Source organism: Carassius carassius, chromosome 30 (genome assembly GCF_963082965.1).
Source record: "Carassius carassius chromosome 30, fCarCar2.1, whole genome shotgun sequence".
Lineage (NCBI taxonomy): Eukaryota > Metazoa > Chordata > Actinopteri > Cypriniformes > Cyprinidae > Carassius > Carassius carassius.
Genome location: NC_081784.1, coordinates 15891248 through 15918556, shown reverse-complemented (window position 1 = coordinate 15918556; position 27309 = coordinate 15891248). Strand labels below are relative to the sequence as shown.

Below are 27309 nucleotides of genomic sequence, written 5' to 3'. Positions count from 1 at the left end.
TTTCTGCCATCCAGGTGGAAGACACCACTTTTCCATCCATCGCTTTAGCTGCTCTGCTTTAATCTTATTAAAATCCATTACAGTCCATGGAAGCCATTGATTTGTGTGTCCATGTCTGTGTACATTTAAGCCCTCTGTTTCATACAGAAGTCTGAGACTAGTGAAAATGTTTCTATTTTTCATTATTTCCTAATGTACTGTAATACACGTTTTCATTAGTTTATATTATCAGCATCAGCATAAAGTTGATGTAACATTCATAATATCTTAGTACCTGGTTTGTCCTCCTTTTGTTTTCACATGGAACTTCAAATGGTCCAAAAAGTAGAACTCGAGGTTGTGTAAACCCTGATGATCATGTTCATGTTGAGCCTCACTGGAAGAACATTGTTTGTCCACATCAACAATTAGTGACCTAGAACTATTAAACTCATGTTTATTTCTGTAAAGCTTTTCAAAATGCATATCCTTTTAAAGTAACTATACAGAAAATGTGTTTAAATGTAAAAAATGTCATTGTGACTTAGTTTGTTTACGAATGTGATTTTTCATCATAACATTTTTGTTACAATTGTTTCAAAATCTCTTTTAACTTCCAGGTTTAAATGAAACAAACCACTGTAGACCTCACTGTATATCAAGAAAAATCTGTCATCTTCTCTTTCTCTTGTCTTTTCATGTCTTAGTTTCCCTCTCCAGAGTGGGACACTGTTACTGCAGAGGCCAAAAACCTCATCAACCAGATGTTGACCATCAACCCAGCGAAGAGGATCACGGCTGACCAAGCACTCAAACATCCTTGGGTCTGTGTAAGTGGACTTAAACCCCCAGCACTTTTCCTTGAATCTCTCAAGGCTGGTTTATATTGTTGTTACCCAACTTAACACAGTTACATACAATTTGTGTTATAAACAATCTGTCATGACGTATAGAAAATAAAGATCTGTCCTAAGGATTGATGCCTCTTTCCCACTTAGCAACGCTCCACTGTTGCCTCCATGATTCATCGTCAAGAAACCGTTGAGTGTCTGCGCAAGTTCAATGCCCGCAGAAAACTAAAGGTCTGATTCATTTATTTCCAGCACAATAAGGTTCAATATTTTAACATTTGCTTGTTTTTGCTAGCATGAATAAACGAAGTACAGTACTTTGCAGCATTTATTAATATAGATTAATGTATAATGCATATACTGATACATTTTTGTTTTACAAGTGTTAAGTATACATTAACTAAAAGTAAAATTGTAAATACATACATGAACATTAACCTAAATTAATAAATGCTTAAAATGTTATTAATTGTTAGTTAATGACACCAAATGCATTAACTAATAGTAACAAACTCAACCCAATTGTTTAGTATTACCCATTATTAATACTTCATCCAAATGTATGAATGTTTGAAAACTTTTTCCTTAGCAATGTTCATTTTGATTCCAATTCTAGATAAGATACTAACGTAGTTTTTGTGTTTCATGCAGGGGGCCATTTTGACCACCATGCTGGTGTCCAGGAACTTCTCAGGTGAATGTCTCATTAGTGTATACAAGTACATACGAGTGAGACTTGTGCTCATGAATTGAGGGATCAGTATGTTACGTTTATGTAGTTCTTTTGAAACTTTTGATTTTGTAATCTGGCCCCACTTTCCAGACTGCATAGATGCATCTGGGCTTTGCTTTAGGTTGCTTTGTTAGGATACAAATTAGGTAAGTTTTCCTTGTGATACCGGAAAGGCTGTGCTTCTGCCTTGAGTAAGCCTCTCCAAAACGACATGCTCTTTTGTCCAGTAATGGGTCGGCAGCACACCAGTCCCGCCGCCCCCACCACCAGCACAGCTGCACTGGCACAGGAAGGTATGTGAGATGGGAGCTAGGGGGCCGTTGCCCACTTTCAGCCTCAGCATGTGACCAAGGGGAGCCTGCTATACCCTTGCCAACACACGGGCACTGAAACTCTTCTGAGAAGCTACAAAATACATAGCATACGCTCCAGGGTTTGGGTTCGTTGTCTGAATTTAAGTGAATTGACAAATATAAAACAAGCTCAAATTGAAATTAAGTCCCTCCCATCCCTGAGACACATTTGTATCCCTTTGTGCTTCATGACTTTTGACCAAAGTCTTGGATGAAAGATCCCTTTCCTGTCAAAGGCGACCTTTGCCTTCAGCCTGCACTGAATGTCTTTACAAAAATGCTGTGAACTTGTCAGAAGATGTTTTGTGTCATTGTCAGCAGGTTGGGATGGTAAGAAGAGTATCACAAAAAATGTATTATGCCTTCCAAATGGTGGAAACATAATGCATTATGGGTTTGTGCTCTTGGTGATGGTCCAGGGATGCTCCGGTGGAGGTATTTCAGCCAGAGTCACCTTAAGGAACGGCGTTATACTTAAGTGTTGCATTACAGATAAAGTTGCCTTGTTTGATGTTGATGGTTTCATAAGGTGGCTCGTTCTCCTTGTATACCTCAGTCCAAAGTCAGGTCGGCTTTTGTTTAACCAGATGCACTGAATTTGTGGGTGGATTCTGGCATGCATTTGCCTGTTGTAAGAATGAATATCTACATGTATGTATTAGCATGCTCTTTAGGGAAGACTTGTTGAGAAGAACCACTCTAATGAAGTCTTCACAGTGGGGATCGCTGTGGCATCCCTCAGAAGTACCTTTCAGCATGTGTTCAGGTGTCTTTGTGCATGGAGCCCCCGAAGAAACAGGAACCACATGTCCTTTTGTCTTTTTGTTTATTGCTTAGTTTTTTTGCCTCTTTTCTTATGCATCTTATACGTCTTGTGAATGCTCTGCCAAGTGCTTCTGTTGCTTTACGACACTGATACTTAATAGTTGCAATGGTTTATTTAAGCCTCAGAAGTTAATATGATTTAATAATCAGAGGAAGTTGTTGACGATGTGATAGACTGTTATATCAGCCAGGCCATTTAATTAACTGCTGTTTGGTTATTTTGAGAGCATCGTCCAAAAAGCATTCCCACTTATGAGTTCCTTTAATTTTAGCAAATTTGTGTATGTCATGTCATCGTAAGATTTTAAGAAGTCTCTTGTGTTCACCAAGACTGCATTTCTTTGTTCAAAAATACAGTTAAACAAAAATTTAGTTAAATATTATTACCATTTACCATGAACTTTCTGTGTTAACATATTTAAATGTAATTTATTCCTGAGATGGCAAAGCTGTATTTTCAGCAGTCATCACTTCAGTCTTCAGCTTACATGATGCTTCAAAATCATTCTAGTATGCTGAGAAACAACATTTATTTGAAATAGAAGTATTTAGCAGTGTAAAAGGCTTTACTGTCACTTTTGATCAATTCAATGCACTCTTGCTAAAAAAAAATGTTATCTTCCTTACCCCAAACTTTTGAACAATAGTGCATATAGAAGCACTTTATTGGCCATCAGCCACCATGCAGTGCAGTCTATTGGAAATTGCATTGACTATCTAAAAAAAACCTCTTATCAGTCCACCACTGATCTTTTTAACTCATGCTAAGTAGTTTTTGATTCGTTTCATGCTATCAACAAGTGCAGCACACAAACTCAGTTGACCCCATTATACAATTTTAATTACAAGACCTGTTTAATTAACAGTGAAACAGGTCAGAAAAAAGGACTTATCGTCCACCCACTCTGTCCTCTAATGAATCAGCAGTTCAGCTCTAATGTGCTAGACTGAATTGAAACAGACATTGGCATTGGTTTGTCAGATCTGCATGGAGTCTTATGCAGGAGAAATGCCTTCAGTGATGACAGCAGGCCAAACAGGAGATGCCTCTGCACAGCATGGACCCAGCATGAACAGAAAATCCTCTAGTTTTACTTTGATTCGCTTGATTCTTTTGTTTGCCACAGCTATTTTTCTTTTAATCTGTTTTAATAATCTGTTGATTGATTTATCTTACTTTTTCCCTTTGCATTCTTTCCTACCTCTCTCTACTTTAAAAGGTAAGAGAATTTAGGGATGATACTTAAAAAGTCTGCTTGTGTCCTTGTATGTTTTTTGTTTGTGCATATGTGTTGGCATTGGGTCTCATTAGATCACCTTCGTTTTCAAAAACCATGTTTCTGTTTATGAGAACACGGAATGAGATGTTTATAAAATGTTTCATATCAGTCTGAGGTGATCTTTCACATTTCTTGGTGGAGAGAAACTTCTTGTCGCATTTCATGGTACTCTGGCCTCTGCTTATGGTGCATTTCACTGCCCTATGGATGGTTATTCTGGTCCTGTGACTTGTCTCAACCAGTGTTATTTTACTATTATTTGTATACTATTATAGTATTTATTCATATTTTGGATTAAAGTTTTAGTAATTTCATTTTGTGTTTTCATCATTTTTCTTAGTTTTATTCATTTAAATCGATAGATTGAAGATGGTAATTTAATTTATATAGTTTATTTCAGTTAATGCCAAGGAAACATTTCATTTTATTTCAGCTATTTAAAACAATTTTAAATATTTTTGGTTAGCAATACCATTACACTAAATGAGCGACATTCCTTTGTCAGTAACTATTCAGTTTATCAAATGTTTGAGCATTTCTAACGTTTTTTTTTTTTCCTGTTTTCTCTCCTCTCATCTTTCAGCATGTAAAAGTTTACTGAACAAGAAGTCTGATGGTGTGAAGGTAAGCCCCACACACATTTAAAAAATTCTTCTCATTACTCAAGTTCTTGAATCAGCATTGGAATCATAAAATATAATGTTTTGTAACAAAGAAATGCAGAATTCTACTGCAATTTTTAGGTTTAAAAGATTTTTCCTGTCTCCTAGATTTTCTTACAACCCGAATTCCGGAAAAGTTGGGACGTTTTTTAAATTTTAATAAAATGAAAACTAAAAGACTTTCAAATCACATGAGCCAATATTTTATTCACAATAGAACATAGATAACATAGCAAATGTTTAAACTGAGAAAGTTTACAATTTTATGCACAAAATGAGCTCATTTCAATTTTGATTTCTGCTACAGGTCTCAAAATAGTTGGGACGGGGCATGTTTACCATGGTGTAGCATCTCCTTTTCTTTTCAAAACAGTTTGAAGACGTCTGGGCATTGATGCTATGAGTTGCTGGAGTTTTGCTGTTGGAATTTGGTCCCATTCTTGCCTTATATAGATTTCCAGCTGCTGAAGAGTTCGTGGTCGTCTTTGACGTATTTTTCGTTTAATGATGCGCCAAATGTTCTCTATAGGTGCAAGATCTGGACTGCAGGCAGGCCAGGTTAGCACCCGGACTCTTCTACGACGAAGCCATGCTGTTGTTATAGCTGCAGTATGTGGTTTTGCATTGTCCTGCTGAAATAAACAAGGCCTTCCCTGAAATAGACGTTGTTTGGAGGGAAGCATATGTTGCTCTAAAACCTTTATATACCTTTCATCATTCACAGCGCCTTCCAAAACATGCAAGCTGCCCATACCGTATGCACTTATGCACCCCCATACCATCAGAGATGCTGGCTTTTGAACTGAACGCTGATAACATGCTGGAAGGTCTCCCTCCTCTTTAGCCCGGAGGACACGGTGTCCGTGATTTCCAACAAGAATGTCAAATTTGGACTCGTCTGACCATAAAACACTATTCCACTTTGAAATAGTCCATTTTAAATGAGCCTTGGCCCACAGGACACGACGGCGCTTCTGGACCATGTTCACATATGGCTTCCTTTTTGCATGATAGAGCTTTAGTTGGCATCTGCTGATGGCACGGCGGATTGTGTTTACCGACAGTGGTTTCTGAAAGTATTCCTGGGACCATTTAGTAATGTCATTGACACAATCATGCCGATGAGTGATGCAGTGTCGCCTGAGAGCCCGAAGACCACGGGCATCCAATAAAGGTCTCCGGCCTTGTCCCTTACGCACAGAGATTTCTCCAGTTTCTCTGAATCTTTTGATGATGTTATGCACTGTAGATGATGAGATTTGCAAAGCCTTTGCAATTTGACGTTGAGGAACATTGTTTTTAAAGTTTTCCACAATTTTTTTACGCAGTCTTTCACAGATTGGAGAGCCTCTGCCCATCTTTACTTCTGAGACACTCTGCTTCTCTAAGACAAAGCTTTTATAGCTAATCATGTTACAGACCTGATATCAATTAACTTAATTAATCACTAGATGTTCTCCCAGCTGAATCTTTCCAAAACTGCTTGCTTTTTTAGCCATTTGTTGCCCCCGTGCCAACTTTTTTGAGACCTGTAGCAGGCATTAAATTTTAAATGAGCTAATTAAGTGGATAAAAGTGTAAAATTTCTCAGTTTAAACATTTGCTACGTTATCTATGTTCTATTGTGAATAAAATATTGGCTCATGTGATTTGAAATTCCTTTAGTTTTCCTTTTATTGAAATTTAAAAAACGTCCCAACTTTTCCGGAATTCGGGTTGTATTATAAGGACATATAAACAGAGCTGACAGTCAAGCTAACCGGCAAATGGTTTGCATAAACCAAAATGATTAAACACTCACTGTTTCTAATTTAAAATGATTAGCTGCTTACGTTTTTTTAGGCTGATATACTTCAAGGTGATCTTGAATAATATCCCCCCAAGGAGGCCTAAGCAAAAAACATTCAGCATATTTAGACTATTCGTGGTATTTGCACATTTGTTAGTCCTGAGTCATGGCAAAATCTGTTGAAGCAGAGAGACTTACTCAGCCCTGTGCCGTCTCTGTGCATGCAGTGAATCGTCGGCCTTACACCAAGCAACTGAGAAGCAAATACTTCAAATGAAAGAAGTCTTATTAATATTAATAATTTCAGATTTCAGCAGTTTAACATTTTCAACTGTTGCTACTAAACACCTCTGTCACATCACACTGGCTTTGCAACTTCTTGTGGTTGTTTTTCTTCTCTCTGTGGGATCTAACTAGAAGCTTTAATTTTTTCTGTGTTCACTGGCCTGTTTTTATGCTTCCCTCTTTTGCCCTCCTCTGTTTCACCCTGTTCAGAAAAGGAAGTCGAGCTCCAGTGTTTATTTGATGGTGAGATCTGTTCCGTGTCTCTCCCCTTTTTCTGACTCTCGCTCAACAATTTCTCACTCTCTGGCTCTCTTTTTTTTTCTTGGTTGAGATGCTCGAGTTTGTTTGGGTCTTTTATTTGTGTTTTTTGTCTCATTATAGGATTTTGTGAGTCATAGGATCATCAAACATTAACAGAGTCATGTTCACCCATTCAACTCTGTTTTATTACATACATTTATATTGTAAGCCTGTCTTCCTTGAAACTCATTCCTCATCACCATTGCATCAGTGCTTTCTTGGTTTGCCAGACAAGGGTTTCTCCTTGACCTAAGTTTGGTCTGTCTTCTGCAAGTCTACATCCTGTGAGCTTCCTCCAGCTCGACTCGCTTCAATTTCATGGGCCTTTTAGAATCGGTAGTATGTAGCCACTGTAGCTAATTTTAACCAGGGATGAAGTTTGTGTAGAGTGGACAAAGGACTCTTACTTGGTGCTCTTCGACAGTAAAGAGAGAATTTTAAATTGGAATTGGAAGAGACTGTCTAAAGACACAGACAAACAAGCCTTTCTCTTCGGGAACTCCCCTTTTTCCCACAGTCCATAGTGCGTCAGGCGATTTCTGTTGCCATGGTAATAGCTGCAGTGGCTGTGACATCAGGTTGTCCTAACAAGTGATAAGCCCCTTGTTACGATAAAAATTGTTTTTATTTATCTTATTTTTCATTGTGATGGTTTAATTTAATTATAATGATGTTTAATTAATTTTTCCCGTGAAGAAAAAATAAATGTCCCTCTGTGGTCAAGTGATTGAAAGTAAATTAGAGCAGCAGCAGTTGATGTCTGTGAGTTAGACATGGCAGTTCTGTTTTAGTGTCATCACAGGAGAAGCTCAGTTCTAACAAACATCATTGAGACGTTTGTGCATAAATTGCCATTTCTCATGTCTTGAGTTTCTTCATCAGGTCTGGACATAAGCGCACCCTGACCTCAGTTTTACTCCCCTCTCGGCATTCATGGTCCGTATAAGTAGCCAATAACCAATTAACTATTTGTGGCCTTGAAATCAAATAATAAACTTAAAGGTCACCAAGTCCAGTTAGTGATTCCAGTTAGACTCTTGGATACAAGAATCAATCATCGTTAAAATTTTATTTTAATTATAGATTTCTTTTAAAGCTTATATCATTTATTATATTATATTGTATTATTATATTAAATTAAAAAAAAATAATGTCATATTTCAATAAAAAATGTATATGTTTTATATTAATATTTAAAATTCTTTGTTAACTAAAATTTTTAAATCAATAGAAAATTTAATTTGTTTCAGAAATGGGGTGATATAGTGGCAGCTAATTTGTAGGTCATCCAATGAAGACTGAATGCATAAATAAAGCAGTTTCCTTTTCTTTATGGCTCTTGAACTGCTCTTGGCTGCTGTTTGGCTTCAGTCTGTTTGATCAGTGTTTGCTAACCTGTTTAATCTTCTGTAAGGATTCTTGAACATTCTTCTCAAGAATCGTCTCTGTTTTACCGACGCCTCTTTTCTTTCTTTCCTATAGTCAGACCCTGCATTGATTCACAGAGTCAGAGGTCTGAGCGTAAACTCTTCTCGCTGAAGCTGTTCACTGCATGCACTAGTGGACTATCAGGGTCTTGTGGCTCCATGACAGTAACATTGCCAACAAAAGAATATATTTTAAAAAAATTGTAAATACCAAACACTTTATCTGTAGCCTTGAAACATTTCTTTGAATATGATTTGATTCCGTTTTTTTTTTTTTTTTTTGACTGGAGGAACTGTTGTATCCGTCTTCATGGATATATTCTAATATATATATAGATATGTTTACACATCTATCTACACTGTAACAAATTCTCTGCACATAGATGTTTGAAAGATGCTTACACATTTAGTGAAATTACTCTATTATTATTATTATTATTATTATTATTAAATAATAAAATTAAATGACATGCTGTACTCTGTAATCATATTTTATTGAACCATTACAAGTCCACTGCCCAATTGTAAAGTATAACAATAAAGGACATAATCCTGTAAAGAAAGCTTACTGGCTTTTGTACAGCATCCATGTTTTTATCAAGAACTGTAATGTGATTTACAGATGCATGAGAATTTTTTTCATTTTGTACTATTATCTGCCATCAGTAGTTTAAATCTGTAATTCCGTATAATCTGCATATAATCTCTCATAAAAACAAGACCACAGTTGAGCGTCTTTCATTAAGTCAAGTACAGCTAAAACTGCATTTTTCATCAAAGTGTAATATTAAAGGTGCTCAAGAGTGTTACTTCTCTTACTTCTAAGCAGATTTACCCATACAGGTCCTCTTACGTGCTGTACTGTGGCTCGAGGCGTCACGTATGAGCTGAGGCTGTCGGTTCTTGAATGGCACTGGACAAAAGTCATTTTGTGTTGTCATTGTTTTTTTTTGTTTTTTTGCCCCAGCCACAGACAAACAACAGCAAAAACAGTGTAGTAAGCAGCAGCACCAAAGACAGCAGCATATCATCCACTGCACCAATGGTACCTCATCTTAACTTTTTATTTCCTTCACTCATAGTCTTTCCTTTTCTTAGTCCTTAAGTCTATGTTTAGTAAAAGGCTTTATCAGCTCGTCCCATACCTGTTGTTTTGACTTCCACCACCCATCGCTCAATCCACTCAGATGAAGATGTGTGACGTTGCTCATGGTTTTTGATGAGCTGAACTAAAACATCTGGTTTGTGCCTGTGGATTTCTCTCTGGCTTCCTATTTTACCCAAACAAACTCCCCTGTACTTGCTCTGGCCATATTAAAGTGAGATAACACCTTTTTAGGCTAGTGAAATGTAGATAAGAAATGTCCAAGGGTAAAACAGGATCATTTTATGTCAGGAAGCAATGCTGTTCTGTTTGTTCTGAAGATGCAATCCCTAACTTTGCATTATGGTTAATTGCTCCTTTGACTGACGAATGGCTGTTACTGGTACGGCCCAGTTTATAGCCTTCAAAGGACATGAGACATCTAAAAGTCTGAGATCATGATTTAAAAACTATTTAAATACCAAATATTTAATTGGTATATGTGACCCTGGACCACAAAACCAGTCTTAAGTCGCTGGGGTATATTTTTAGCAATATCCAAAAAACATCGTATTGGGTAAAATTTATCAATTTTTCTTTTATGCCAAAAATCATTAGGATATTAAGTAAAGATCATGTTCCATGAAGATATTTAGTAAATTACCTACTGTAAATATATCAAAACTAAATTTGATTAGTAACATGCATTGCTAAGAATTTTCAATAGTTGTATCTTAACCAAATATTGTCTGATCATAATAAACTATACATCAATGGAAAACTTATTTATTCAGCTTTCAGATGGAATCTAAATTGCGAAAATTTGACACTTAAGACTTTTGTGGTCCAGGGTCATATATATATATATATATATATATAATTTTTAATTGAATATTATTTAAATATTAAATTCAGTTTATCTCAGTGTTTGGTTTTGTCCTCAACTCCGTATTCATGTAACTTGTTAGTCAGTTTCTTTCAGTGTTTTACATTTTCAGTAAGGTTTCAGACTTTTGGGCACTACAGTGTCCCTGTCCTCATGCTACACTCTGTGATTGACCAGTGTGCACATCTTGCTCACCCCCCAGACCTTGAAGCCACTCGGGCTGACAGACGATGAGGGGTTTTGTCCGAAATGCATCAGAGGGAATGAATTTGTAATTGCCTTTCAGCATGTAGGGACTGCATCTTCAAGTCTGCGTTGACAGGTTGCTTATTAGAGGGTGTTGTGTTAGTAGTGGTGGAAATAAAGTAGAATCTAATGCGCAAGACTGTTTGTTTATATGTGGGGTGTGTATGTGCAAAGGCGGGATCAATGCTTTGTTTTTTCAGGAGAAATAACATACTGTGGCATTGAAAGCTAACTGTTTGTGCAATGTTAATCATTCCTGTTATGTCTGTGTGCTGTTGGTGACTGGGGTTGGTCTTGGAGAGAGTCTCGTCAAGCTTAATAACTACTGCTTCTTCCACTGTGTTTCTGTGGTTAACTCTGCCCAGTCCTTGCTTGCATATCCACTGACCTTCAATTGTATAATGTCTTTCTTTACAAAAATTGTAGTTATTGAGTACAGTGGCCTCAAAAGTATTTAGACACTTAACACCTAACATATATGAATACCACTGCGTGTAGAATTCTTTTGTAAATATAGGCAAACTTTATTATTTATTGATTGATTATTCATTCATTCATTTACATTAATAAATACATTTTTAATTTGGATATTTTATTTATTGTTATCGATATTACTATTTATCAAACAACAGACCATTAGTATTTATTTTAAAGAAATATAGCACAAAATATAGCACACATTTATAAATATATTATAAATAGAACCACATAACAAACAAACAAGTGTAATAAATAAATTATTATTATTTTATTAATCACTATATCTGGACATCACACATTTTCTGATTGATTGATTGCCAGACATTACTTGATCATGTTCATTATATACAGTAACAAAACACCAAGCCAAGTGGCATTTTATTTTAAAGAAAAACGGCACAGGCATGTTTATTTATTTATTACTTATTTATATTAATTAATTATTGTTTATTATTGTTATTATTTTATTAGCTTTTTACTGTTATTTCTGGTAAGCAAACAGTTAAAAGAATACAACGCAAGCTCGTTTATTTGTTTGTTTAACATAAAAACATGCAAACACATAATGGCAAATATCACTTTTTGTATATTTTGGGTAACTGTATACATATTAACCGAAGTAACTGAAATGCAGAATTCCCCAATGTCAGTGTTTGATGTACATTCATGACAATCATGACAGTAGTACAGTCTCATCATGCTAGTTGTGGAGTTAGGCTCCCTGCACCCTCTTTCCTCAGTCGTGCATGGTAAACTCTCTCCTGCCTCCCCCCAGGAACCACAGACCACTGTCGTGCACAATCCAGCTGATGGCATCAAGGTAAGCCACCTCTTTTAACTCTGTACTGAGCACCAGTCATTTGAGCTACTTCCCCAAACCTTCACAAATATGACTCAAATGAAGGGGGCTTGCCCTCATGCTGGGTTGGCTGGTTTGTGCAGGGCTTGGTGTGTTCCTGTGAGAGCTCAGTTTGTGTGTGAGGGTGTGCTGGGGTATATCTGTGCTTGCGGGTGGTTCTTTATATGTGTGTATTTGCTGATTTACAGTGTGTGCACATTATATTGTTCTATATATTTCTATACGTCTTCCTATCATCCTGCGATCAACCCTCCATCTTGCACATTGTCTCTTTCTCTCGTCACAGGGGTCTACAGAGAGCTGTAACACCACAGAAGAGGAGGACATGAAAGGTAGGAAAGGTACACTATCAGCTCCTCATGTATTCTGCATGTCTTTCTCTTGTTCTCTGGGATCTACAGAATGGAATGTGTGTCTATTGGTGTATTAATTTAAAAGGCCATTAGTAATTGTTTTAAAGGCCCTTTTTACACCTGATGTTTAGATCTGTCCTGTAACAACAAATTTTGCAGGCAGGGTCAGGGTCTTTGATTTTGTGATCACAACAGTTCCGTGCAAAAGTCTTCGATGCTTCACCAAAACGTTGCTTTCAAGACTATTTGTATCTTTTGCCTAAGTGTGTCAGTAGGTAATATCAGTTTTAGATTTCCAAAAATTACTTTTGCGAATTGTAATTATCCACTGAGATTATTGTTTGACCAAGTAGTCTGACATCAGATGGTGTCGTTGAAACATCGATATGAGCTCTGCATCCACCAACCCTAATTCAACACACCTGAACCAACTAATCAAGCTCTTACTAGGCATACTAGAAACTTGTATGTTGAGACAAGTTGGAGCTAAACTCTGCAAGACACTGGCCCTCCAGGTCAGAGTTTGGACACCGCTGGTTTAGACCTTCCCTGTGAAAACTCACCTGCCTGCAACCTTCTAGTAATCATGAAGACACTGATTAGCTGGTTCAGGTGTATTTGATTAGGGTTGGAGCTAAACACTGCAAGATATCAGCCCTGCAGGATCTAGTTTGCCCAACACTTGTCTAAGTCCATAAAACTTTGACAACTTCAAGATGCTTTGAATAACCTGCTGGCAAGCTGTTCAAAACTATACGAACGTCTATAGCTAAGAGAACTGGTGCTGGTACAAAGAATTGGTACAAAGATAAAGATGGTCAAACTAAATTTTGATTTGACTTCGCTTCGGTTTGTTCATGGGATTATTGTAGAAAACATCCTCACACTTTTTCAAAAGTACTTAAAGGGTAATTCTTCCAACAATTAAAATTGTCATAATTTACGAACCCCTTTATCTCATGAGTAAAATGTAACTATTTTACAAGGTTGGAAATTTTGTATCAAAACATACATTATGATTTGTATGGAAACAAAAAAAAAGTAAGCATGAAGGTTCATCCTTAAACCTAAACATTAAAGGCTTAAGCAGATTGTACTAAAATGTATGAATGAGATTGTATGAATTTATCTGAATTTGCCACCAATTTACCTAAATATGAAAGTTACAAACTGTGTTCCATTTACTCACCCTCATGTTGTTTTCATCTCAGAAACACAAATGAATGTACTATTAATGAAACCTGACAGATTTCTGTCCCTCCATTGAAAGCCCATTGAGGTTTTACAAAGTTCATAAAGATGGTAAAAGAAATCCATATTAACAGAGGAATTTAATCCAAGTCTTTTGAAGAGACGCGATCACTGTATATGATGAACAGATTTAATTTAGCTTCTATTCACATATAAACATTGATCAATTTATGAGATTTGATATCAAGCGGTTTCTGAGTTTGTTTACCATATTTGATAAGCAGTATGTGTGTGTGTTGATCATTGTTAATTTGTGAACAAAAAAAACTGATTTTTATGCATTTTATACTACATATTCAGTGTTTTTTTTTACTACCTCTGAATGTGATTTCAGTGAAAGGATCATGAAATGCTTTGGACAGAATTTATTACCAGGTGTAAATGGGGTCAAGAGTTGTACACTTTCCCAACACTTAAAGAGAAATAGTGGTAATGAGGGCCAGAGGGAATAAATAGATTACAGATACAGGCAAGTGAATGATTGACAGTGAGATTTATTCCTGTGCGGTGAAAGGACCTTCATGGAATGATAATTGCTTTGCGTGTGCATTGACATCCAGCTCATCAGCTGTAGATACATTGCTGGTCACTACAGCAGCAGTTATAGTGTAGTATAAGGCACCGAAACAGGGCCAGACTGACTGATTTTGATATGCTGTAAATGCCAGAGTTACCATGACACTGATGAATCACAGGTTTTGTGTTCGTATGATGAATGTACAAAATTCGTTTTACTGCACTGACCTTTACAGGCAGCAAACACTGCTTTTGACAGAGCCTCTGTATCACATCACAGTATGTTTTCTAACAGAGTCGCATGGTAATTTATTACAGCTCAGCAATAATACACAACAGTTCAACACAACCTTGGCACCATTCATCATCAGATTGGTCTTTTTGTTAAATTCTAAGCTATTCTGAGCTTTTCTATTATCTTTTGAGGGCTATTAGATAATAAAACGTTACCTTACTTAAATCACTTCTATTTAATCTGGGAAATACAAGCAGAGGTTTAATGGCTCACTAGGGCTTTAGGATCAATCATTACTTTACACTAATCTAAGTTTGATGGTCAGGCAATATACTGGGACTTAACCCTCAGAGACCCAAGTTTTTTAAGAAATTAATCATTTTATCAGCAAGGATGCGTTAATTGGTTTAAAAGTGACAGTAAAGAGTTTTATAATGTTATTAAATATTTATATTTAAAGTAAACGCCCCTTTGAACATTTCATCAAACAATCTGAAACTGTATCAGTTTCCACAAAAAAATTACTCATCACAACTGTTTTCAACATTCATAATAAGAAATGTTTCTTGAGTAGCAAATCAGCATATTTGAATGATTTCGGAAGGATCATGTGACACTGAAGACTTCTGAACATTCCGCCATTATAGGCATATATAAAAAGGTTCAAAATAGATTTTAAAAAAAATTAATAGAAAGCTGTTATTTTAAATTGTTTAAATTGTAATGATATTTCACTATATTGCTCTTTTCAGTGTATTTTTGATCAATTAAATGCAGCCTTGCTAAGTAGGAAAGACTTCTTTCAAAAAATTGGAAAAAAAATCTTACCAAGCCCCAAACTTTTTAATAGTTGTGTGTATATTTATATCAAACTGTTTAAAACACAGACTGTATAAAAAAAAAACTGGGGGGATGAATTTGGGAAAAAAATGTTAGACCGTTTTCATAATTGGGTTACAAAATGTACCCGTTTTACCTAGTTGTATCTAACATTTATTTCTTTATGAAGTATTTAATTGCTTTAAATAACTGTTCCAGTTCATCCAACAGTGGGTCTCTGAGGGATAAACCTCAGAAAGCATTCACTTGTGTCATAGCAGAGAGGCCCAAATAGCTCACATTCTATACCAGGGTGAAAATACTGTATGTCCCAGACAGAGAAGTCTTTCAGCTTTTTCTAAAACTCTGTGTAAATACAAACAGTTGTATAACATGTCCTTGTATAGAGGTAATGGAGACTTAAGGGTTTAGAAAATATAGCTTATTTTGAATAAAAAACTATTCACATAATTTTACCCTTTATAGTAATTGCTTTTTGCTCCTATGTTGCATGCACATAGTTTTAGCATGTGTTTTTGTGTACTCTTTTGTGTCTGCTGTTGTTATTTTTGGACGATTATCAAGCAAATTGTCATCATTTCATATATAAATATAACATAAGAGCCAAGCTGGAAAAAGACTTGTGGTATAACTTACCACAACAAATGTCACATTTTCCCCCCTAACTGTTTGTGTCAGTATCGGTGGGTGGGGCTAGCAATGAGACTGACAGTGCAGTGGTGAGCCAGTGCAGTGCCTCCGAGGAGCCAGCTCCTCAGCCCGAGGCCTCTCCCCCCTGCCCAGCGCCCAGTAAGTCAACTGCTACAGCAGTGACCTTATCAGCTCTTTCTACTACTCCCTCTTGGACTCATCTGATCTCTACCTCCCACATTCTCTGTCCCACTGTTCCCACTGCTGACTTGGAGTATCTCACCTTTCTAACCTTGTCATTACTTAATGTGCTACAAAATAATTCTGGCTGAGGTTGACTCACTGGTCTTCTACATTGTTAAATGCCTTAATTTTATTGTTTGGTGTCATTATGACAGGGGTCATATGATACATTTTATTTGTATTCTTGATGTATTATTGGTTTTATTAGTTTTGTTTCCACAAAAACATTAGTTCAGTTTAGTTCTGACCCTTGAATTAAACCATTTTTGTTGCTCTGCCATTATGAATTGTCCACTCAGACATGGGCAGTAGTTTTGTTGCTCAAATTTGATGCATAAACGGATATTATATGAGTGTACTGAATACTGTATTTAAAGTATTCATCTGTGTCTGTGTGAGACAGGAAGGATGCGAGTGTTTGGATTGAGTCGTTTTAGGAAATTTTCTATTTGTACGGAGTAGAAAATGAGAGTTTCCATTTATATTAAAGTATGTTTTTGTAGTATAATATGAATTAAAAATCCAGAAAATTTTGATTCCTTATGATATGACCCCTTCAAGACAATAATATGGAAAATATATTTTTCTGGCTTGCCTAAGTCATTGTGGTACTTCAATAAAAATGCAAAATGCATTGCACACTTATTAGCACAATCAAGGACAGACACTCACCTAATTTTGAGTCTCTCAAAGTCTACTATTTTCCCCTGTACTCGTGTACATCCTCACCTCTGACATGGAAAGAATTGCACTGACCTTCTCAGTTAGAGTGACCTTTTCATTTATTTATCTGTGTGACACTGAATACTTTGAGTGTGACAGATGACCAGAGGGCCCGTGCTGGGACTGTACATGACAGACATCTCTCAACACATGCACATACTGTGCATAGATCTGTGTGGCCATTACTCCTCTTGTGTTCTTCATTAATTCCTACTCCTTATGCTTCTGTTGTATCGTCTTTGCATCTCTGTCTTCTTGGGTGCATGTTGAGTTCAGCGACTGCTCAAACCATTGAACCAGACTGCTGCAGGTTTCAGTTAAAAAGAAAAAACACGAGATCTGCCACCATCTGCTGGACAGTTCAAACAAACGCTACCAGCTCTCTGATTCAGTATCTTGCAGTATTGCTACTGTAATTCTCTAGAATAAGTTCATACTCATCAGTTCTGTATGTTTTCTGTTCATTAATCAAATTCAGTAATCATGTTATTACAGAATTTTTTTCTTCAGTGTTTTCTGTGTGACATGCAGTTAGGGCTGGGCGGTATGATGGTATATTCCGTGACGACGGAATAAAATGTCTACCGTTACAGATTTTTCTATTCCGTGTATACCGTGAAGTTTAAATTAGTGGGCGTGGTTAACCTCACGTGTAGCGCGCCGGGACGTGAGAACGATTGAGAAGCTGCCTGCACACTAGTGATGTGCGATACCACTGGTTTCCGATCCGATACCAAGTAAAATCAAGGCGAGTATCGGCGATACCGATCCGATACCGATACTTTGCCCAAAAATTACTGTTTGGGATATTAAAGTAACAAGTAACGTTAGTGTACTCAAAAGTGTCACTTCATACTGAATACGAGACATATTATGGGTTCTTCTTGATTATTGATGAAGAATTATCATACAAAAAAAGAGCCAACTTACATATTTATTGACAGCATCTGAGCAGCATGTATATCTTAAAACGCCTGCTTGAACATCTTAACATAAAACAATTAACTTTCACACTTTATGGTTTAGTGACATGTTAATCCGGTCCCCTTGAAGATATTTAACCTTCCCTCAAAATTTCTCTCATTCACAGGTTTTTGTTTAGGAACAACAACATATTAACAGTTTTTCCTTTGAGTCTGCTCCTTTTTTTGCTCACAACCTCGCCTGCCTTTGAAAAGATTCACATTTTACTCCAAGCTGAACTATTGCAGACATTTTGGTCATTTAATTATTTCATTACTTATTTATTTACTTTATTTTAGTAAAATGTGTCCCTGAGATAATCGCACATCAATTCAGGTGGCCCAGATTTAGTTAGGTAAGGTTATCTGCAGAGTAGATAATTTAAATTACATTGACAAGGCTGCATTGGACTTTACAGTACGTTTGCCAGGAAAAGTATTTGATAGGTAAGAAGACAGATAATATTGTATCAGTAGAATAATACTCAGTTGTATTATTCTTCGTCTCATTTGTTTTGACTGATGGTTAAATAGAAATTTCAAAATGTGGGTTCTGACAATTATGCAGTTATTATGGTACTTCTCTAATTATGTATTGTACTAGCCATTTCAATTTGAGTCACAGCATTTTTTTTATAAAATAGAAACTGTATGTATAACCAAAGTTCTAAAACAAATTTGTTTTAAGAATTCAGGGAACTGCCGTTATTTTATCATTGTCACTAAAACCCAAGCCCCAAAATACAGCCACATCGCCTCATTTTCTCCCTAGTCTGTACCTGGATAGGGCCTGCCTGCTGCACCAAAGGACTCTGAAAGCGATGTCTGTCTCGCCCTAGCAGCACCTGTACCTCTCCTTTCCTCCTCCTCTGACCGCCTCGTCATGACGTCGTCATATTCTGTCTTGTGATTTATATGTAGATGTTTGATTAGGTTTGTGGTATTACCACAGTACCTCACTGTTTTGTTACACGTGTCACAAACCGCATCGTTTGAGTTTATGGAAGTGAAGTAGCTCCACACGTAACTTCGCTTGCGTTCAGCCATATCCAATCCGCCGGACTGACACAGCGTGACTGAACAACATGTGCCAGCAGCGGACTGAGTGTGAGTGGCTGCTAGCGACGCGTGCTCTGCACTGCAGCCAGTTGTACAGTGCCATATTACGCTCATGACTTGGCAGGCGGAAGAACAAGTAGTTCCGACTAAGTTGGCATTATTCAGATAAACGAGGGTAATTGTGGTTACTTTCCGCTGTCTTTCTATTTCCAATAAACTACATATTTGCTCCAAATTACTGAAATATCGATATTTTGATAAGATAATCGATTCTAGAACATACAAAGCTGGTATCGGAGATATCGATATTTTAGTATCGATCCGCACATCACTACTGCACACAAGCATAGAGAAAGATAAGCATGCTGATAAAGAAATCCCACAAACCAATCCCGAGCAGCAGGAGGAGGAACTTGTTCTGAAACGAGGCGCGACATCAGTTGTATGGACGTGGTTCGGGTTTACAAAGGCTGACAAAGAGCAGAAAAATGTGATTTGCAAACTGTCACGCGAATGTAACCGTTAGCCACGGTAGCACGAGTAACTTGTTTTATCATCTAAAGGTGAAGCATGTCAAAGAATACAATGAAAGCCAACAGATGTGCTCCACATCAGGTGTTCCGTCAACCTCTGGTGCTAAAAGTAAAAAACAATCTCAAACTAGTTTGGCCGAATCATTTACCATAAGATGCTTTAGACTTCTCAACAACAACTGATTTGTGGACAAGCCGCACTGCACAGCCATATATGAGCTTAACAGAGAGTTGACCAGCTTGTTTTTCTTGAACACAATTTGTAATTGTTTTGTTTGACAGAATTTGTATTTATTTATTTAATTTATTGAAGTGTTTATATTTATTAGATTTTTTTTTTTATGTTTCAAAGAGTTTAAATTTCTTTTGCTCAGGAAGTGTTTACAGTTTTTTTTTTTTTTAAGAACAAGCGTTTAGATTCTGACATTTTCCCAAAAATTTTTTACATTTTTATACTTTCTGCAAAAAAAATTTATGTTACTGAAGTTTTATTTATTTCAATGCTCCGAGAAAGTATTAATAATCTGTTCTGATATTAATAATAAGTCTGTTCTCTTTAAACTACACACATGTGGCCTATTTATTGTTATGGTGAGGTTGATCTAAAAGTTCACTCATTCACTGCTAATGCTCTAAATAAAAGAAAAATTAATAAAATAAGATGAGAGCCTATTCTTTATTTTTAAAGTGGTATTTAATATATTAAGCAAGTCCCTTTTGTTGATTTACCTGAAAAATTATTAAATTATTATTCCTTGATATATACCGCTACTGTGAAATAAAATAACTTATTCCGTGAAATAAATTTTTGGTCATTCCGCCCACCCCTACATGCAGTAAATGGCAGTGCAGTGGTTTAAGCATCGATTGCATTAGATTGATGGTCTGTGTAGCATATATTATAATCTTGGTCAGTGGTTTTCAGCCATTTTTACTCAAAACGTTTTCCAGCACAATATCCCATTATAGGATGGTTTACATCTTGTTTTTATGTGTTTATTTTTTTAGCATTTACAAATAAACACAACTCACAACTCACAACACAGCTTTGCTTATTTGTGCCATTGTCTTGCAGCCGATCCACCACATGATCTTAAGAATGTTGCTTGGAGCAGTTCAGGTCAGAGCTCCTGTCCTGATTTAGAGCCTGCTGTACCTGCTTCAGCCTCCACAACACCAGGGGGCAGCAGCGTGCACAGGCAGCAGTGTAAGTCTTAGACTGTTGATTTAGTGACAAATACAATAGTTTTTTTTCTCTCTCTCTCTAAATGCAAGACATCCCTCTGGCTTTACCAAAGTCCCAGCAGTTCACCAACCTATAACAGTCCTCTAGTGAAACATGTCAATCCGAAGGGATTATGAGTGAATCATGTGTTACATGTTTGTACTTTACGGTTGACTTGTTTACTGAACTGCTTGAAATCAGAAGCATTTAATAACCATTGCATATAACTCATTCAAGACCCCTGCTTATACTAAAATCAAGGTCCGTAGGAAAATAGTGCTCATCTTGAAAGACAGCACCCCATTCACAACTAATAGTATGCTGAACTGAATGTGAGATTTCAAGAGCAGATAGTTGGGAACAAAAAATTAGTTTAAAATAATGGTTGTGGATAAAACTTGATTGTTCCTTCTATTTCTCCGAACACCAGCACGAAAGCAGGAGATCATTAAAATCACAGAGCAGCTGATTGAGGCTATCAACAACGGAGATTTTGAAGCTTACACGTAAGTACTGTTTATATGTGCTGTTTTCTTCTACCATACCACTGATTATACAGATTTGTTTGCACTGTGCATTTTATGGATTTTCATCCTTTTTGTTGGTAGATTACGAAATACTTATAAATTGAATTAAAATCATGGTTTCTAAGGTGCATAAGTGATGATTTCTTAAATTACTAGTTTTCTACCAAACCTTTGAGAAAGTACACAAATAAAAGACAATGAAAACTGTAAACGTTAATATAGCGCATACAGCAAATAAAATCTATAGTAAAACACCTTAATTAATGATGATAGAATAACTTTGCTGGTAATCATCAAGTGTTTTATCAGTTTATTAATGGGTATTGTATATTATGAAGCACAAGCATGTTTGCTTATAACATGCATGAAACATTTTATGAAATACTTAGTTTAAATGAACAACCTGTTAAAATGACCAACAAATTAGTTGTTGACATTTTCTGTGGAAATGTTTGTAATAATGCGCAAATTTATGCTGTATTGGTAAGATGATGCCAATTTCAATATTTCCCATTTTGAAATGTGTAAAATTAAACATTCTAGATGTTTTGGGTGGGGGGGGGGGGTTATTGAGTCAAAAACCGAATAGTAGTTTGCATTGTCATCTTGGTAACCTTTACTGTTCAAGGAGGATCTGTGATCCTGGTATGACCTCTTTTGAGCCCGAGGCACTTGGAAACCTGGTTGAGGGAATGGACTTCCATAAGTTCTACTTTGAGAATTGTAAGCCCCATGATTTTTAATGTACATTTGCGATACCTATTAATAACACGCTTTCATGCTTAATAACATGCTTTCTGCAGGGCCAATGTCCTGCTGAGTTTAACTTCAGCCAGCTTGCCTTGTGGTTTCTAGGCAATTTGAAGGCCTTGATTAACTGGTTCAGGTGTGTTTATTTAGGGTTGAAGCTAAACTCTGCAGCATAGTGGCCCTCAAGGAACAGGTTTTGACATCCCTGAGTTAGAGGGTATTAAAGCTAACCTTGTTAGGCTTATGTAACAGAATTTGTCTTTATCTACTGCCTGTGTTTGACTCCAGTGCTGAGTAAGAACAGTAAGCCTGTGCATACAACCATCCTGAACCCTCATGTGCACCTGATTGGAGAGGATGCCGCTTGCATTGCTTATATCCGACTGACACAGTACATGGACAGCCAGGGCCGGCCACGCAGCAGCCAGTCAGAGGAGACGCGTGTGTGGCACCGCCGAGATGCAAAGTGGCTCAACATCCACTTCCACTGCTCTGGAGCGCCTGCCGCACCTCTACAGTGAATCACAGAGGGCAAAGGTACCGATTGACAAACACCTTAGTACCAACAAAACAAGTGAAACATTATTTAGTATTTTTTATATTCTCTCCATTAGCATGCCTGAATACTAAAGCTGATTGGAGCATTTCTTCTCCGTGCACGTCTTGCCGCCTGGAGCCCGGCCAGAAGAGAACCTCTTGAAGTTTTGAAAACGTGAGGGAAAAAAATTTACACAACAAAGAAATATATTTAAAAGTGGCAACCACTTCAGTCCAACTCTAACTGGATGTGGGGCGGGCGGCCACGGCAGCAGCCCTGCCTTCTGGATGCTGCATGCTTCTTATGCCCACACGGGGTGCTGTATTGTCTTTACCCATAATCCCATAATGTCTGCTGCCCAACATTTGGAAATGGTGTTTTAAAGCATTAGTAATATATTGTAAAATACTGAGATCTTCACTTGTGTAATTAACAGCCAGTAGAGATGGAAGTTAGAATCAGATATGTAAGCACACGCCATTTAAAGGGTAAATTATGTGAGTTTATTACATTTTGGAAAACTAGGGATGCACAATATTGAATTTTGCCGATATCCGATATGCCGATATTTTTCATTTTGGCCGATACCTATACTGATTTATAATTCTTTTAAATTTTGGTTAGATTTTAACAAGAACTTATTTGTTAGAATTAAATAAACAAAAATAAAGTTATTTTATAATGACAGTACATTGAAGATTTGAAAATAACTATAAGTAAACTATATATCAATCACTGGAATTTTATTTCTTTTTCAGAAAGATGCAGTGGTAACCTTAACATTTTATTTTAAGATTTAACATTTGTAGATGTTCTAAAGCAAAAGTAAGGAAAATCTTTTAGAGCACATTATTTGTTTAAAAAAAATCTATCATATTACACATTAATGAAGAAATCAGTAAATACAAAATTGTCATGTTTGTGATTTTTTTTTTTTTTTTTTTTTTTTTTATGTAAGCAATAGCTTCTGACCTTTAAATCAAAACATACTTATGATTTCATGGCATCAATTACTGCATTATTTAGAAACAGTCTAAATATTATTTGTGTATTTTGCTTTAATTTTATTAGAAGTAGGCCAACAGCGCCCCCTACAGAATTAAAAGTCCTTACCATACGGGCATTAGGACCTGTCGCTGCTGCTGCTGCAGGTGCTATTGCTGTTTACGCTATCATATACCTTATACCAAAACAGTGAATCTAATCATCATTCAGGCAAAACTTTGCTTTAAGAATGAGCCACACTGCTGACGTGATCTAATCACTAGCACACCCTGAGCACATGTGAGTTCATGTATTCCTCTTATCAGCAAGACATATCGGCATAATTTTTCATATTGGGCTGATGCCAATATTTACATTTAAATCCATCTTTGGCCAATTCCGATTTTGGTCCGATAATATCGTGCATCCCTAAAGAATTTTTGTTTTTGTTTTTCTTTTTTACGCAAAGAATGTGATGGCATGGCATAGCGGAGGGAACCAAAAAATGTATGAGACGTTGAAGCACCAAAGTGTAGACTCTAGACTTTGAGAAGAGGATGTTTTAATATTGCTTTTATTTTCTTTAAAAATTGAGGAATGGGGTTGGGGAAGATTTTTTTTTTTTTTCTTCTGGCTTTCTGTCGTGTTTTGGTGGATCTCTCGGTTTTTATCTTCTGAATGATGCTGTATTTGAAAGTATTTTGTGTTTTCAAGACAATTGTTTTAAAACAGGACACAATTTAATATAGTTGTGCATAAATAGATATTTATAAAAGATAAAGGACAAAACAGTGTGTGGTGTCCTGGGGGTGGGGGGGGGGGGGTGTTTAAGTGTGGTTGTGTATGTAAATGTTTTTTCTTGGGTTCAAAATGCTTGTTGCTATGTAGTGTTTTTGCGTAAAACTTCTTTACACACACTTCCACATGAGGCCTGAACTCAAGTTAGGTTGGTTTACTTGCCTTCCTGTGTGTTTGCACCAATAACCTCTCGGCTCTCTGAACCTGAAGTTGCAGAACTCTCACTTTCTTTGATTCGAGTTTGTTGTATGTCTCTTGGTCCCCAGGGGGCGCTAAACACTACACACAACATGTTCATAGCCCTTGCTCTCCCTCACAGAGTTATTACTCTGTTCACCTTTTAGGCTTCCAGCAGCTGTGCATATCATTTTTTAGACTATAAGCATGTCAAAAAAATTAAATGGCCTGTACTGTTTTGCACATAAGCTTGAGACTCTATGCTGTTCTGTTCACTTTTTGTGGACCGCTTTGCAACTTCAGGTTATGAAATCCATCCTTAGGGGTCTGTGCTCTAGAAGGAGACCCGAACTGTCACATTATCTCTCCATGAGTGTTTGTATACTTGTTCTGATCCTGTTTACGTTGTCTCATCATCATACATTGTGACTTTAAAAGACTTGTTTGTGGTTTTGTAAGATCACCTGACCATCTATAGGCATGGATTTGAATGAAAATGACTTGATGAATGCAGTTCCATGGTGTTTTGGGGTCCATTCTATGGTAGCATCTGTTCTGGGTATGTTGATCTTGTTTTATTAGATTTTGTCCAGTATAACCTGTAAATACTAATGCAGATCATTAATGAGGAATGAACTGAATGCTTAGCCATTCGTCTTCATCCAGATACTCATACACTCACAGACTTTCAGTACACACAACTCACTTAGTTAAAAAAAAATGTTGTTTTGGGTGTGTGGGAACATGTACACATTGTGCTCCCTTTAAAGCTTATCTGTGTGACTGTCATACATCTGAACACTTGTGTTATTGTGTAGATTCCTGTGTGTGAATTGTGGAGGTTTAATGTTCCCACTTTTACTCTGTGCTAAGCCATTTCTTGTGATATTTTACCTTTTTAAAGTTGGGCAAACATTGAACCCAACTCTATATATTCAAAAAAAAAAGGGAGGAAAGAGAGTACTCCTACCCTAAGGCATCTTGTTAGTGAGTTCACTTGTCCACAGATGAAACCGTCTGGCACTGTGATGTCTGCCATACTTTCATACTGTGCTCTGTTGCCCCTGCTGCAGTGTGTTCAGTCCTAGTTTCTGGCCGCTTCTGTCACTCATAGTGCGTCCTGTCAGATATGAGTGTCCTTGTTTAAAAAAAGTGCAGCTTAGTCAGTCACACATACATAAACAAAAAATAAATAATGTAAATGATTAAGAGTTGTTTCCAGATGCAGGAGTTCATTAGTTCTTGTATTTCTTATGACTGTTAGATGGACACAAACGCCTTTGTATGCGAAGTGAATAATTCCTGAACTAAATAACTTCCACAGCCAAACCATATTATGCAGTTCAGGAGGAGGAAGATATGCATGTGTAACTTTCTGGTAATAATTTTCACTGTCTGTGTTGATTAGAATTCTGTATTATATTACCTGCATCTTCAAGGTAAATGAAGTGTGTCTCTGAGATATGGTTTCCAATGTTAAAATCAAAAGCTAATTTTGTAAAGAAATGGACTAAAAGAGATTAACAAAGCTTTAGCTTGATCTGTTTCTCCATTCTTGTTGGTTTTTTGCATTGTTGGGACTACATATGCGTATATTCTGAGGTTTAATTGGATGCTGGATTTTTGCATGACCATATAATTAATAAAACTATGAATTGAAATCTATCAAGTGTTTTTTTGAATGTTGTTAAACCATCATGGATTTGTTGTTATTGAAGCATTTGGAAGTGTTTAATAAAACATTCCAACATCACTGTCTTTGCTCTCCTGCTCAGCGTGCATTTGAAGAAAAGAGGAACGCAAATGAGTGGACTTTGCAGTTGCATGCTTGACTTATGAATTCTGATATTTCAGAAAACAAGGATGCACGATATTGAGCTTGCACTAAAGCGCCCACATAAGCTACTGTACCTGCTTGAAGCTTTTTAGAGTTCATTGGTTTAGGGCATTAAACAGAGAAACGTCTTATTTATTAACTACATTAAAGCAATGTTGTCGGAGTAGTTCTCATTTCATCAGAATCATAGCTGTCCAACATTTTTATGCTCACTAATGCCGCATTTATTTGATCAAATAAACAGTAAAAATGGTAATACTAGTTTAAAAAAACGGTTTTATATTTTATTATATTTTAAGATGTGATATATTCCTGGGATGCCAAAGGTGAATTTTCTCCAGTAATTATCCTTCAGAACTCATCATAAAATGCTGATTTAGTGCTCAAGAAACATTTCTTATTTTTATCATTGTTATTAACAATTGTGCTGTGTTAGTATTTTGTATGTAACATACATTGTTTTCAGGATTCTTTGAGTACAGAAATGTTGTGTTTTTTATGCTGGTGATCAATGTCTAAATCTTGTATGTGGAAAGTGTCACTAAGTCTCATTTAATTCCCTACTCGGGTCAGGCATGTGCGTGCATGCCTAAAGAAAGATTGATTGGCCAAGTGTCCCAGTTTGGACGCCAACTGGACCGGTCTGTTGTCAATATGTTTACAGATGCAATAGTAAAACAAACTAGCTCTGTGATTAATCCCACATTATTAGAAGGTCCAGATTGTTATAATATAAAACTTAGGGAAACCTCAATCGACAGTAATCTAATTCCTTGACCACCATTTACTCAAAAGGTTGCATTAAATATTATGCGCTACTTTTTCATAGAGAGATTGTAAACATAAGTAAAATAACTAATTTCTTTCAATTTCAGACTTGATTCTACTTGTCGCTGTTCTGAATTTGTCAAAAAGCTTGACCGCTGAGCAAGAGAGGCAAAGGGCTATTTTTATATCAGTAATGTACCCCCCTCCCTTTAAGCCAGTGTTGTGAGTGACAGCACAGCTGTGGTAAACTAGCTTCTACCTTCATCCAACACCAGATTCCACTGCACAGGGAGACGCTGGGTATATTTTCTCTTTCCCTTC

At 36.6% G+C, this 27309-nt stretch overlaps 1 protein-coding gene across 47 annotated transcripts in view; it reads left to right on the top strand.

The window, feature by feature from the left end:
- LOC132110760 (calcium/calmodulin-dependent protein kinase type II subunit gamma) overlaps positions 1-26136 on the top strand; it is a 70612-nt gene extending 44476 nt beyond the window's left edge. Inside the window, exons 10-23 of one of the 47 annotated variants that reach the window (XM_059517634.1) lie at positions 687-809; positions 978-1061; positions 1482-1524; positions 1791-1856; positions 4605-4645; positions 9452-9529; positions 11956-12000; positions 12326-12371; positions 15913-16023; positions 20460-20591; positions 21040-21115; positions 21765-21859; positions 22175-22423; positions 22501-26136. In XM_059517634.1, the coding sequence (XP_059373617.1) occupies positions 687-809; positions 978-1061; positions 1482-1524; positions 1791-1856; positions 4605-4645; positions 9452-9529; positions 11956-12000; positions 12326-12371; positions 15913-16023; positions 20460-20591; positions 21040-21115; positions 21765-21859; positions 22175-22407 (1173 nt within the window). In that variant the 3' untranslated portion in view covers positions 22408-22423; positions 22501-26136. Of the gene's footprint in view, positions 1-686; positions 810-977; positions 1062-1481; positions 1525-1790; positions 1857-4604; positions 4646-6967; positions 7001-9451; positions 9530-11955; positions 12001-12325; positions 12381-15912; positions 16024-20459; positions 20592-21039; positions 21116-21764; positions 21860-22174; positions 22424-22500 lie in introns of all 47 variants that reach the window. The other 46 variants (XM_059517633.1, XM_059517635.1, XM_059517640.1 and 43 more) reach the window with 46 other exon arrangements.
- Positions 26137-27309: the final 1173 nt, after the last annotated feature.